The 15,369-nt window shown below is 42.3% G+C and overlaps 1 protein-coding gene across 3 annotated transcripts in view; it reads right to left on the bottom strand.

Moving 5' to 3' along the window:
- Positions 1–918: 918 nt before the first annotated feature.
- Positions 919–15,369, bottom strand: part of arhgap36 (Rho GTPase activating protein 36) — a 310,907-nt gene continuing 296,456 nt past the window's right edge. For all 3 annotated transcript variants that reach the window (XM_078547031.1, XM_078547030.1, XM_078547032.1), the window contains exons 10-12: positions 10,068–10,165; positions 9,282–9,523; positions 919–2,205 (exon numbers count right to left, since the gene is read on the bottom strand). In XM_078547031.1, the coding sequence (XP_078403157.1) occupies positions 1,559–2,205; positions 9,282–9,523; positions 10,068–10,165 (987 nt within the window). In that variant the 3' untranslated portion in view covers positions 919–1,558. The remainder of the gene's footprint in view (positions 2,206–9,281; positions 9,524–10,067; positions 10,166–15,369) is intronic.

The raw sequence follows: 15,369 nt of genomic DNA, 5'->3' as shown, positions 1-15,369 counted from the left end.
ATTGCCACAGTAGTTTAGGGTGGATGTCAAGACTAATCATGCCCTCACCCAATGTCCAACCAGAATAACAATCAGGATAGGCAATTCTAATTGATTTTTCTTCCTTATAATCTAGAGGCTCAACTACAAACTCATTTGACATTATTCATTTCTTATTTTAAGCAGCAGTGCTGACTAATTCACCATTATGCAAAGTACAATATACCAGTGTACAAACGCTTGTCATGGGTATCATGCCAAGATTGAAACAAATGGAAACTCTGAAAATCACAGCCCACATAACAAAGAAGCTACCATGTTTCTGATGCAAAAGTACACTAGACTAGATGGTTACAATAACACGTAACAGGTAAACTTGATTTGAATGTAAATAACACAATAAAAACTTATTTTGATCCAAAAGGGAATCATTGCTTTCTATAAGGCACCTGAATATCCTACATTTAGAGGAATGTCCAGGATCATTGCCTCTGGGATTGCTTTAATTTCAACTATTTGTCAAATAAAGACTTGCATTCATTGTATATTTACAATATACTAGCTGATATTCTGTGCACACCAGGATGAAGGATATTAATGCTAGGACATCACAAGCATCCATTGTCAATATCAATTATTCCCAGCCTACATTTCCATTTCACATACCGGTGGTTTTACTGAGTAAAGTTAGTGCCATATTATGGGCAGTCTGTGGACCTGCACCCACAAGTAACTAGTTTGACATCTGCCTAAGATCATTCAATGTAGGACTTTCAGATTAAGCAAAGACTCTCATATCATCATTCTGTGTTGGATTAAAATGCACTGCACTAAACTGAAAAGGCAGTGTTATAGTCCACCAGTTCACAGCAATGGAATGTTCCCTTATTATGAACCAGGCTATAAACACAAACAAAATGGTATAAGCTGACCAATACATGGAAAGATTAATATTTTTTATAAGAACTCCAAAGTTCTTGAATTCAATACAATAGTTCAAAGGAAGGCAGAATTCTGGAGTTTTGCTTGCTTATGTCAGGGAGTTGAGGAAAAATGTTTGCAGAACTTATCCTCGAGAGATTGTATTAAATAAATTGGGTGGAATCCATGATAGAACAGATTGTACAGAGTGCATAGAAAGAGCAGGGATTGGGGGTCAAAATGTTTTTCCTTGGTCTAAATGTTCTCATTCCTACAGTCCCAAAGGACGTTGACATTCCTTTAAGTGTTAACAGTTCAAGGCCCTATTACAAGGTAACACGACAGACCGAGAAAGATTTTTGCATCTTTTAAATAAAGTATAAATGCATGAAAACATAAGAATTTCAGTTTTGTTAAAGCTAAACTTCTGTACAGAGACAACTGCCAATGGAAATAGGAAGTAACAATTAAACAAATCTATCAGTAGGGATTCTGTAGTACTTCAAAACAGGGCAGATGATAGCCAAATTGGAGATTAGTTACCACAGGCAAGTCCTACAGTTTACAGATGTGTAACAGCTAATATGAAATAATGAAGTCAAAAACGTTGAAACAACTTCCTTCTTGGAAGTGTTCAGTGAATGGAAAATTCCTAAAGTCATACAGCAGTTTCACGAAGAGAATTTTTCTTCTGATCACTACTGGAGTTATAATGCTGAAGTTGCTGTTGTGTCTGTGTTTTGGTTGGAGAGCCAGCTCCATTGTCCCTTTTCACCCACACCTTAGCTTCCATTCCCTCCCTACTAGCATCAATTTGCAGCACCTCACTCCCCTTAGGAGCCTGAGGAGTGAAGCCAGATTCAATGGTTATTTTTTTGGTCAAATATTCATTGTCAGATGAACCGGCAATGTCACTGAGGTTTTTAAGGTCCCTGCCCATTTTAGCAGCATATGAATGCAAGATAGGACTTCCACATTTTGAATAAAGATCTGAACGTACTCTTCTCAGTTTAGTTGTTGTTTTTGTATTCTCTGTTAGTTCTTCAGCGCTGCCTGTGAAGAATTGAGTGCAGTTAAGGCTTGCGAGCATGTGAAAGCTCTGATGGTGTTGCTGGGAACTGGCAGCTAGGGATACATCTGGAGAGCTGTTCATTGGAATTAGAGTTGCGTTTTGTGTCCTGCATTCTACTTCTTTCATAAATCCTTTTGTTGTTTCCAAACGAAGTGTTGTTATAAGGTTCTCATGTGAACGTGATGCTCTCCGTTGACTGAAGGACCATTTCTTACCAGTATCTTCAAATGGATCTAAAATAATTTAAGAGAAATAAAGCCAATAACTTCCTGATCATTTTTGCTGACTCAATTAACAAACAACCTTTAATCCCAAAACAAGATTTCCTTATTAATTAGCTGCTAATTGACTTACATTTTCTAGAGAAAAGAGCTCTAGCCTGTACAATTTTTTTCTGATAGGTATAACCTCTCAGTTCTAGTATCATACTTGCCACAGATACATTAACAGTGACTTTGAATTTTCTTTCATATGAGATAGATTAATGATTGTAATACTGATTTTTCACCACTAGATAGGGCTGAAAATTTAAGAAATTATATGCTAAATGATAGTGAATTAAAACATGATAGTGGTAGTTAACAGTTGAGCCATGTGATATGAAAACTGTGCATTGCTAAGTTAACTAACAGCAACTAAGTATGTTAGTTTTATGTTAGAAGCCTGACGGGTGACCTGATAAAGGTTTTTAGGATTATGATGGGGCAGACATAGGGCTGGATTTTCCACTCAGCATGCGGGCGCCTGCCCGACGAGGTAAAACTCCTGTCCATAGAGAAGATGTTTCCAATTGTGGGAAAAACCATGAGAGGTCATAAACATATAATAGTTACTGATGAGTCCAATAGGGAATTCAGGAGAAGACACAAGTATTTCTGGTTAACATATGTTTTTGTTGTTCGCATTTTCTAAGCTACGATTCTTACACAGTGAGAGAGCCAATGAGAAGGAAGAAGCATTAATCATAATTAGTTATGAATTGAAAGTAAAAGGCATTGGGCCAGATTTTTGTCTCCCAATGGAGATGTGAAACACCGAACTTAGCATTCTTTCGCTGAAGAAACAATTTTCCTTTGCCTTCTCAAACCAGTTTTGTGTGGCCTTTCGGTGGGTCAGGAAGGCCTTGGGTACAAGATGCACACACACCTCTTCCGAGGTTGGAGACCATTGTGAGGGCCACAGGAAAATCCCATTTCCTCCCGCACACAATTTCTATGCTGGTGTGGGTTTTGGAAGCCTTAAAAATGCACCTCCTTGGAAAAGTCATGACCACTGGGGGTAACCTGCTGAGAAGTCAGGAACATTCTGAAAGGTAAATGTAAAATATTCCACTATATCATTGTTGTATTGCAATGTAGATATATTTTTAATGCAGTGTTTCATCCTAGGGATCTGTCCTGAAAATGTAAGTTAACACTTACATTGACTACCATTGTGTAAGTGTTGTCATGCATTACAGTACTTTTTCCACTGAATGAAGTGCCATAATGCATGAAAAAGTTCCAAAAAAATCCTGTCAGCCTCTGCTGTCATGTTTTGTGCTGTGATTTAAATCGACTGACAGCCGGCTGTTAATAAAAAATCTCTGCTTTTGAACATTGAAAAATATCTCTGTACCTGGTCCACTCCATTGGTTGACAGGCACATTGCTTTGAAATGGAAATGGGATACCATTTGTTCTGGCAATTTCAGGCAATTTAACTGGAAGCACGGTTCAAAAATCACAGGTGGTGGTGGTGGGTGAATTCACCCTTGAAAAACCCTAAGAAGCCCACAAAAAAAAATCAACGACATGGTTGACAAATGAGAGTAAAGTCACCCCTGTTTGTGGGAGAGACAGGAGAAGGATGGCGCATGTGTGAGGCCCAGCTCCCAGGGCACATGGTGAGGTTACAGCTCTGAAAGCCACCCCGAGTCCAAGCTTGAGCCAAGAAGGAGGAGAGTGACCAAGAAGGGGAAGGGCAGATGAGGTCTGATCAGGGAGCTGGTGTGCGGAGAAGGATTTTTGTTTGCCATGTTAAGAGAATGAAGCATGATATCTCCTGAGTTCCATGCCAAATTGCCATGGGGGATGGTTTGTTGGAAAGGGCTAATGTCCCTGCCACCCGCTAACTATATTTTTGCACTGAGCCTGAAGGCAAGGGGAAATATTACGAAATGTCAACTTGGCTGTCCAGCTCTGGGTAACACTCGGTCCTCTGGCTGTAACTCCAGAAAAGGTCAGATCCGCCTGGGTAAATGGCAGGTGAAGGGGCTTGGCAAGCTGTGAAGGGAAATAGCCATGCCTCTTGCCGAGCTCACTATCTAGCCTAGAGACAGCAGGAAAACTGAACTTTTTGGTTTATAATTCTACCAAGCCATGACCGAGCTGTTCCATGTGGCGTGTGGGCATAGCCAGGGTCAAGGGGCATCAAAGTGTGCTAAAACCAACTCACTGCAATGCCTGGAATTTGTTTAGCAGCACCAAGAATCAAATGAGGTTAGCCCCATTTAACTGTACAGAAATGAAGGAAAAATGAAGAAAATGAAGAGCATGTGTAAGTGAAACACTCACAATACAATCCCTGTGAGGGAATTGTCTCAAATCTGTCAGCCCCATCACTTCCAAACTACTAATCTTGGACATTCACGGTTCACATTCTTTAAACCATTTACTTTGTTTATCCACTTCACTTAAATTTCAGTTATATTTTTCATGTTTTTGCCCTACCTTTATCACAGGCTTTAGTTATTCTGCTGCAAAGGGTGATGTATTTGCACTTACAAGTGTAATGTAGTTGGAAAGCAGTTTACATTTTTCAATGGATTTAAACCTATGCAGTCCACATTGCTGCAGAGTGAACTGGGAGCAAGATTCCCAACCTGCAGAATGCCACACCACACTGCTCCAGTATCAGCTTAGCTTTGAGTGACACCTTGCACTGTAACTGGTCAGAATTGCCTCATGCTGACTCTGCTTTGCAGTGTTGAATGCAGCCTTCGTTTGGGGAGAGTACTGAAGAGCAAAATAGCTCCTGAGTCCTGATGTCACAAGGCGTTGAAATAAACAGATATCATACCACATGACTTAGAATGGTCAGGAGACAGGAGTGTACTAAGATGGTTTTACATTTGACGCTAGTTCAGTTCATGATAGGGAGCAATAGCAGAGTGGTTACCTTTTTTTTAAAACTCATTCTTTCTTAGGATGTGGGCATCACTGGCTAGGCCAGTATTTACTGCCCATCCCTAATTGCCCTTTAGAAGGTGGTGATGAGCTGCCTTCTTGAACTTAGTCAATTTACTCAGCTAGTAATCCAGAGACTTGAATTAATAATCGGGAGACAGGGATTCCTGCCCTCAAGGGAAATTAAACTCATTTAATTAAAAAAAACTGGGGGGAACTGGGCGGGCTGGTCAGGAGTGGGCGGGTGCAGAGCTGATCAGCGCCCGCGACTGGCTGCGCGCCGCTATTTTACGTAGGCGGGCCAATTAAGGCCCGCCCAGCATGATGCACGCCCGGTAGGCGCAGGGGGAGGAGGGAGAGTTGGGGCCTGCGCTTTTTCACACATTGTAAAGTTGGGAAAAAAAGAAAAAAGAAAATTATTCAGACGTGTCCCCTCATGTGATAGTGTCACATGAGCTGGGACATGTTTATGAATTTGGATAAAAATGTTTATTTCATTATTAAACCCTTCATGAAACCTCATCCCGCCGCTTGGGCTCTTCGCCTGCCCGCCAACCTTAAGGTTGGATGTCAGCCCTGTCAGTTTGTTTAATTGGTTGTTTAATGGCCTTAACAGGCCTTTGACAGTTTGGCGGGCATGCAGCCAACTGCGGTGTGCGCCCGCCGAACGGAAGATCGGAATGACGTGCGGTGATGTCAGGACGCACGCCCGACTTGTCATTTTACGTGTTGGTGAGCGGGGCCCATCCCCGCATGCCGAAGAGAAAATTCTCCCCCGGATTGTTGTTAAAAAAAATCTGATGCACTAATCATCTTTAATTAAAAAAATACCCTCACCTGGTCTGGTTTATATAGATTCCGAACTGACATCAATGTGGTTCACTCTTAACTACTCTCTGAAATTGCCTGGCAAAGCACCCAGTTGTACTCAAGAAGGTGTCTCACCACCATCTTCTTAAGGAGAATTTGGGATGGGCAATAGGACATGACATAATAGCATTGACATGTGGTTACCATACTATTTTGACCTGATTAATCCTTGGCTTGAGATTGGATGCACTGCTATATATTGTGGAGTCTTTCTGTTTTGGTAGTTGTGCCATCTTACATATGCAAACAAAGAAACCCTGAAAAAAAAATTCAACACAAATACAGGATGTAATGTTACTGTGACTGCATGGGCTAATAATGGAGTTAATGGAAATGAAAGAAAGTAGTCCCTGAAAATCAAAAAAGTAGCTCTCGAAAATCAAAAAGTAGCCCTCGAGAAAAATCTCAAAAAGAGCACTGAAAAAAAGCAATTTGACCCCTGGCTGGAGGCTTTTGGTATGACAGCTGTAGCTATTTTTAAACTTAGCTGGGTTTCAAAAGCTAAAATAGGTTCTGCTCAGTGGGTGGCTTACTGATCCAAGAATGATTGAAACTTTTAAGAGGCTGTAATAGCAGAACATGCCTTTTATGTGGTTTCTTGCTTGTTTACAAACCTAACAGGCACTTAACGGTTTTGAAGTTTTTACATTAGAATAGGTTTTTTCCTAGTATCAATGATAGTATGTTTTAATTCAGAGACTCTTACAACCCCCTCTGGGCTGCAGAGACCAAACTCAAAGGGAACTATACAGAGGCAATCTACATTTCATAAACCAGGCTTGGCTAACCAGTGTCAATTTGTCTGTTAGGGCAAAGGAACCAGACAAAGAGATACAAACCCTTTGTCAAAGCCAAAGTAGAGAGGTGGGAGTCATGTGACATGATCCCCTTAGCTGGTGGAACCAATAATATTGCCTTGTGGAGCTGCAATGCTCAGTCTGCCATCTTTCCATCTATCTTGCAGCAGGCTCTGTGATGCTGAGGTTGTTATTGAAACAATCACCTGTGACAAATAAGGGAGATGATGGCATATTGGCATTTTCACTGGGCTAGTAATCCAGGGAGCCCAGGTTCAAAACCTGCCACAGCAGATGGTGAAATTTGAATTCAATAAAAGCCTAATGATGACCATGAAATGATTGTTGTAAAAATCCATCTGGTTCACTAATACCCTTTAGGGAAGGAAATCTGCTATCCTTACCTGGTCTGGCCTACATGTGACTCCAAAGCCAGACCCACAGCAATATGGTTGACTCTTAAATGCCCTCTGAACAAGGGCAATAAATGTTAGCCTAGGCAGCAACACCCACATTCCATGAATGAATTCAAGAAAATTGGAAGGAGAGATCCAGATGCTCAGCAAGAGGAAGGAATATAACTATGTAACAAATACTTCATTAATTTAGATGAACAATACGATGGGATTTGTTTTTGGGGCTTCTTGCATGGCGATTCCCCATCAGCCGCTGATTGAATACAATGGGCATTTAATGCCTCAGTTGGCAATAGGGTGGGAAGGCCATTCACAGGCTTTCCTACCCTTGATTTAATCAGAGCAGAGGCAGGAAGGTGACAGGTTCCCCCACCCACCAGCCTCCTGCCTCCAGATTCACCATTAAATTCCACCCTATGTTTATGTTGCTGACTGTCTACAATGGGGTGATACAAAGTTTTAGCATCACAGATCAAATGCTGATGGATTGCCATGGAAATATATGAAGTGTTTACTGAATCAAGACTGTATATTGGAATTTGGCAACTGTCCATTAAAAACAGAATGCTATTCTTTTTTTTCCCACTTTCAGTGTAATATCCTCATCTCCCTCTGATCCTGAAAGTCACTGACTTGTGAATTGGACCTCACAACACTTTTAGGGAAGGAAAGAAAAGGGTTCCTGCTATTTGGGAGTAGTGGGGGAAAACGGAAAGAGATGGTTAGATGTGGCAATGGTGCTTCTTATCACAACAATGGTTTGGGGTGGAGAGGTCACGGGATATGTGAGCAGTGGGAGTAGTGGGTGCAGTTTGTGTACAAGTAGTAGTTGTTCTGAGATGGGAGAGTAGTGGAATAGTGATGTTAGGTTATGGGACTATTGGGAGAGGGTTTCAAAATCTGGAAGCAACATGAAAGGGTATGACAGTGGTCGATTGATAGCTCCAGGTTGTGGGAGCATTAGAAGAGTGATGCTGAGGTATTAATTTTCAGATGTTGAGGGTCCTGGGAACATTAGGATTGGGATTGAAGGAATAGGTTATTGGGCTGGGTCCATGAATCTGTGAGAGCTGGGGTAGTGAACTGTGATTGTGCTGGAAGAGGGGAACTAGGGTGTGGTAGGACTGGAATTGGAGTGATGTGGAATGTGAGAGAGTAATAGAAATGCTAAGGTGCTGCAGTGGGAAGGAAAATATGGAAGATATGGGTGCTCAGTGAAGGAAAGAATCAACTAAACACTGTAAGAGGGAGTGGGGAAAAGGGATTAGTGCTTGGAGTTGGGAGCGGTGAAAGAGAGCAATAGTGTATGGGGTCATGAGCAGAGGGAGCAGATGAGGATCTTGGGAGAGGATTGTAATAGCTGGCACAAGAGATTGTGGAAAATTAAGGGTACTTAGGGCAATGGAATAAGGCTGAAAAAATGATCCTCAGGATATGTGGGGCAGCAATTTCTCTACATACTCACCAAAGCACTACCTTCAGGCCCTTAGAGGGTGTTGGCAGTTATGGACTACCATTAGATTGGTCCAGGCTTGGCAAAGTATTGCAGTGGTTTGCCATTGATTTCTGCAGTATGACTGACCAGGAAACTCCGCCGCTCTTACTGGCTGCCATCAGGCATTTGGAAGGGTTTACAGGCTGATAATCAAGCTGTTTGGCCACATTATGAACACATCTGCCATGGCTATAAAGTCCTGAAGTGGAACTAGAACCCAAAGCTTTAGGCCCAGAGGTAGAGACGCTACAAGTGCACCACAAGACCTCCACAAAGTGCGACCAGTATACCCAAAGAAGTGTACTTATACATTTTGGCCACCAGAGGAAAGGGATCTAGTCGTGGCCACCTCTCCCTCCTTATTGACAAGCTAACAGCAGCAAAACTGCCCATTGCCCCACAACTGCCCCACAACTTTAATGACAACTCTCTTACTTCCTGCAGTGCAGTGGACATCCTGCAGAAGTGGAGAGAAGCCCCACATAGCAAAAATCTTTTTGCACTGTTTTGAACTAATTTATGAATCATTTTCATTACAACTGAAACAATGAACCAGATTCCTTACCTTTTAGAGATTGGGCGGAAAAGGTCATTCCATGCTGCCCAAAGAATGCCAGTCCTTCTGATACTTTAAATAACTCTGAACCTGAGCTAATGCTCTTATCTTTCACAGGTAGATTTTCACAAAATCTGGGTGAAATGCTTGTTGGTGTGTGATCACTACTTATGGAGCTGCAGGAGTCACATGTAGACTTTGAACAATGATGCGCTGGCATCACAAATGCTTCATTTTCTTCATCTGAACCCCTGTACAAAAATTAAGGAACGTTGGATTATTTGAGAAAGAGATCATGCCTGGCCACCCCACCTATGACTGAAAGCAAACATATCTAGTTTCTAATCAATTTGTTTCAAAAGCTCTCCATTTAAAGATCCCCCCCCTCCTATCAGCAGCACAATACCTAGTTTTCTTTACGTAGCAATGTGCTGTGATCTCTGTAATATTTCTGACAGCATATTTGTCTAATTTCAAAGGATTCAGGACAGAATCAAAACGTATTTGAAGATCTAATGACTAAATCAAGGGCCTCAACCACTATTTGTGGGTACATGTATTGAGATAACTGATGGTCATAGAGCATTCAGAAATGAAAAGCAACTAATAAAGTTTGACAATTGGACACAATTCCAGCCTACGGAGACTGGAAAGATAATTATAGGTATGAATGCAACTACTGCCAACCTTTGACACAATACATTAATAACCATGCCCTTGACCAAACAGCTTTCTCTGCTTTCCAGTTATCTAAAATAAAACAATGATCCTTTCACTCTGTTCAGCATTACTTACGATTGGTTTTTAAGCTTTCTGCGTAGGAGATAGTGAACAACATCATTGTCCGTCTGCATCAAACTCATTAACACTTCATGCTGAAACTCTGGAGCAACCTTGAAACAGTAATCATTCATAACAATAAGTGTTATAAATAAATAATTCTAATGCTTCTATTTATGAGTATACAGAGAACAATGGATACCAGGGAGCAAATTACAGGCTGGGATCTAATTAAGCAGTTCAACAATTTATATAATAAATAATGGGCACTGGGATGGATTTACAAGCTGCAGTCTAATTGCGGTAGTCAATTGATTGATATATAGGACAATTTTTTTTATTCATTGGATGTGGGCATCATTGGCTAAGCCAGCATTCATTGCCCATCCCTAATCCTTGTCCAGAGGGTATTTTTTTTAAGAGTCAACCACATTACTGTGGGTCTGGAGTCACATGTAGGACAGCAGATTTCCTTCCCTAAAGGACATTGGTGAACCACATGGGTTTTTACAACAATTGACAATGATTTCATGGTCATCATTAGACTTTGAATTCCAGACATGTATTGAATGGTGGGATTTGAACCCAGGGCCCTAGAGCATCACCTGGGTCTCTGGGTTACCAATCCAGTGGCAACACCACTACGCCACCACCTCCCCTTCATACATAGATGTGAGTAACAGACGGGAATCAAATCAAGGGTTAAAGTTAGATTTGTTCAAAATAGATATGCTAGCTCCCCACCCAAAAGTACACATTGGCTGGTATTTAATGTGGACAAAGGGGGTTAAAGAACCAGTAGGAGACCTGCGTCACTTTTCTCTAATGTTATTTAGTTTTAATCCGGCACTTACCTGGGTAGCGTCAGGTCCCCCATCCAATTAAATCCCATTAGGGCAAAAATTCCACCTCCGAGAGCTGCTGGCTAGTCAGAGTTTGGCAGCTTTGTAGTACCAGCAGCGCTACCAGGAGTGATGGCCACTGCCAATAGAACAGTGAGGCCTGCAGGAGGGATTGGCCATGGATCCCTAGATGGAGGTGAGTGTGGGTGGGATGGGTGTTGCCATGAGGGACATGTCAGCAATGAGGGGAGAGGGGTTGGAAGCAAGGGCAGGATGTAGCTTCCTGAGAGGCTCCCTCTCCCAATGCCATGTTCCGCATCGTGCACAAAATGCCAGTGAAGGAGGACCACCTCTCCACCCCATCGTAAGCTGCTGGAAAATCCAACAAGGTTTGCTGGGCAGCCTCCCCAGAAGCAAGTCCCCTACCCACAGCTGGTTGAATACCAATGGCAGCAGGATGTGGACTTAAGTGTCCCTTAATCTGTCCATGTAAGTACCTCAACTGACTCCCTCCTTTCTCCGCATTACGTAAAATCAAAAATAAATTTATTAGTTTTCTTAAAATATAATCACTTTTAAACATTTTGCAAAATTCAAATCTAAACTTGCCCCAAATAGCATAGGTTTGATCAGTTTAACATCTTTAGTTTTTTAAAATCTATTTGGCTTGCAAAGGTTTGAGGTTTAATTTGCATTTATTTTGATTTGAAGTAAGATTCAATTCCCAAACAGCTAACTTCCAATGACATATGAGCCATCAAGGGTGTTTTTTAAGGAAAATACCAGATGAAGCAACTGTCAAAGTCATGTAACTCCTCAGGACCTGACTAAACTGACCTGAGCAGGAAATGTCCATTTGTTTCCTGCCAGCCCAAACCAGAGGAAGTGGATCAGGGACAGAAAGGATCAAAAAAGGTAAGACTTTACTTTAAAAAAAAATCATTTGTTGTTTCCCAACAGCAACAACAAATTGCATTCATTTAGCACCTTTAGTGCCCTAAATTGTCCCAATGAAATTTGCAGGAATGTTCTTAAACAAAATTTGTGAATAATTGGGAGGCTGGCCAGAAGAGCATTGGAATAGTCAAGTCTAGAAGTAACAAAGACATTGATGACGATTTCAGCAGCAGGTGATCGAAGGTCGGGACGGAGTTGTACCATGTTACTGAGGTGGAAGTAGGTAGTCTTAATAATGGTGTGGAAATGTGCCTGAAACTCAGCTTGGAGTCAAATATCACACAAATGTTGTGAAGTCTGGTTCAGCCTCAAACAGCTGCCAGGAAGAGAAATCAAGTCAGTGGCCAGGGAATGGAGTTTGTGGTGGGGACTGAAGGCAATGGCTTCAGTCTTCTTAATATTTAGTCAGAGGAAATTTTAATGAGAGTTTCAGCAACAGAAGCATCATGGTGGGGCAGAAACGGGTGATGTTACGGAGGTGAAATTAGATGGTTCTGGTGATGGAGAGGAATCCCAGTTGGATCTGTGCTGCAATCCTGCTCCTCCCTTCTAATTTCAGGAATCCCCACGGATGGTCCAACAATCAATCCCACTGCTTAGACCCTGTCAACAGGCAGCCTCCAGGCCCCATAATTTTGTGTCTCTTCTTGGCCAGAACAGGTGAGAAGCCAGTCAGCCAATTTAAATAAGCCTTTGGAGTTAACATACCTGGACTTCATTTCTTGAACAGCACAAATTTCAAATGCACCTATTGAAAGCTTCTTACCCAATGTGCTCACCATCACAAAGACTGCCTACTTTCACTTTCATAACATTGCCCACCTTCATCCCTACCTCAGAACATTTGCTGTTGAAACCCACATCCATGTCTTTGCCATCTCCACACTTGATCATTCTGATTATCTCCTGAGTGGGCTCCCATTCTCCACCCTTTGTAAAGGTCAGCTTATCCAAACCTCTGTTGGTCATATGCTATTCCACACCAAATCTTGCTCACAAATCACCCATTTCCATGACTGACCTACGTTGGCTCCCAAACCTGCAACACTTCTATTTTAATTCTTACCTTCATGTTTAAATCCCTTAATGGTCTGCTCCTCCCTATCTAACCTTCTTTCTTCTTTAGCCCTGCAATCACCCATTCCTTTGTCTCTAGCCTTTTGTGGATCTCACCCTACATCATTGATAAATGTGCTTAAGTCATCCAGGTGCTATACTCCTAAACCTCTCTGCCTCTCAAAACCACTCTCCTCTTTTAAGTCCCTTCGTAAACTTGACTTTGACCAAGCTTTTGGTCACTTCTTTAGATCTACTTCTTTGTTGCACCATATATTTTTGTCTGATTGTCATTGTGAAACGCCCTGGGATGTTTTTCGAAGTTAAGCTTACTATATAAATGCAAGTTGTTGCTGTAGTAAAATGAAAACATGATACTGGTATAATAATGGGATTCTGTAGGGAAATGTGGCTGTGTTGTTCAAGTGGGTGAAAATCACCTGTACTTATACTGAAAATGTTTTGGATTGGGGGAGAGTGGATTTTAGTAAAATAAGGCAGGATCTGGCCAAGATAGACTGGGAACAGTTACTTGTGGGGAAATCTACAGAGGAACAGTAGGGAGTGTTCAAAAAGGAAATGGGAGGGTACAGGATCAACATGTTCCCTCCAGGGTGATAGGAAGGAGTAACAAGCCCAGAGAACCAAGAAGCAAATCAGCAGAGGCATTAGTGGAGTACAGACAGTGCAGGGTGGAGCTTAAGAAGGCAATTAGGAGAGCAAAGAGGGGATATGAGAAAGCTCTGGCTGGTAAAAGTAGGGAAAATCCCAAGATATTCTGTAAGTATATCAATGGGAAGAGGATAACCAGGGAAAGAGTAGGGCCCATAAGGGACCAAGGGGGCAATCTATGGGTGGATCCAGAGGACATTGCTAGAATGTTGAATGAATACTTCACATCCACCTTCACCCAAGAGAATGAGGGTGAAGGTATCGAACATGGGGAGAGAGACTGTGAGGTTCTTAAGCAAATTGATATAGGGTGTGACAAGGTATTGGAGGTGTTGGCAGGCTTAAAAGTGGACAAATCTCCAGGTCCAGATGATTTGTGTCCCAGACTGCTGAGGGAGGCAAGGGAGGAGATCACAGGGGCTCTGACCCAAATTTTTAATTCCTCTCTGCCATGGTGAGGTGCCAGAGGACTGGAGAACAGCTAATGTGGTTCTGCTATTTAAGAAGGATTGTAGAGATAAACCAGGGAACTACAGGCCAGTGAGTCTCACGTCAGTGGTAGGGAAACTATTGGAGAAATTTCTGAAGGAGAGTATCTATCTCCACTTGGAGAGGCAAGGTTTGATCAGGGATAGTCAGCATGGCTTTGTCAGAGTGAGGTCATGCCTAACAAATTTGATTGAATTTTTTGAGGAGGTGACCAGGTGTGTAGATGAGGGTAATGCAGTTGATGTAGTTTATATGGATTTCAGCAAAGCCTTTGACAAGGTCCCACATGGGAGACTTATAAAGAAGGCAAATGCACATGGGATACAGGGTAATTTGATAAGGTGGATTCAAAATTGGCTTAGTTGTAGGAGGCAGAGGGTGATGACAGTAGGATGCTTTAGTGACTGGAAGCCAGTGTCCAGTGGCGTACCACAGGGATCTGTGCTCTGTCCCCTATTATTTGTCATTTATATAAACGACATAGATGACTGTGTGGGGGTAAGATTAGTAAGTTTGCGGATGACACAAAGGTTGGCCGGGTGGTTAACAGTGAGGTTGAGTGTCTTGAGCTACAGGAAGATATAGACGGGATGGTCAAATGGGCAGATAAGTGGCAGGTGGAATTTAACCCTGAAAAGTGTGAGGTGATACATTTTGGAAGGAGTAATTTGACAAGGAAGTATTCAATGAATGGCATGACATTAGGAAGTTCTGAGAAACAAAGGGACCTTGATGTGCGTGTCCATAGATCTCTGAAGGCAGAGGGGCATGTTGGTGGGGTGGTGAAAAAGGCATATGGGACACTTGCCTTTATCAATTGAGGCATAGATTACAAAAGTAGGGAGGTCATGTTGGAGTTGTATAGAACCTTAGTGAGGCCACAGCTGGAATACTGTGTGCAGTTCTGGTCGCCACATTATAGGAAGGATGTGATTGCACTGGAGGGGGTGCAGAGGAGATTCACCAGGATGTTGCCTGGGACGAAACATTTAAATTATGAAGAGAGGTTGGATAGACTTGGATTGTTTTTGTTGGAGCAGAGAAAACTGAGGGGCGACCTGATTGAGGTGTACAAGATTATGAGGGACATGGGCAGGGTGGATAGGGAGCAGCTGTTCCCCTTAGTTGAAGGGTCAGTCACAAGGGGGCATAGGTTCAAGGTGAGGGGCAGGAGGTTTAGGGGGGATGTGAGGAAAAACTTTTTTACCCAGAGGGTGGTGACGGTCTGGAATGCGCTACCTGGGAGGGTGATGGAGACTGGTTGCCTCACATCCTTTAAAAAGTACCTGGATGAGCACTTG

This window comes from Cetorhinus maximus, chromosome 8 (genome assembly GCF_964194155.1).
Source record: "Cetorhinus maximus chromosome 8, sCetMax3.hap1.1, whole genome shotgun sequence".
NCBI classification, from domain to species: domain Eukaryota; kingdom Metazoa; phylum Chordata; class Chondrichthyes; order Lamniformes; family Cetorhinidae; genus Cetorhinus; species Cetorhinus maximus.
Note: the sequence above shows the minus strand (reverse complement) of the source record. Positions and strands in the feature narration are given on the sequence as shown.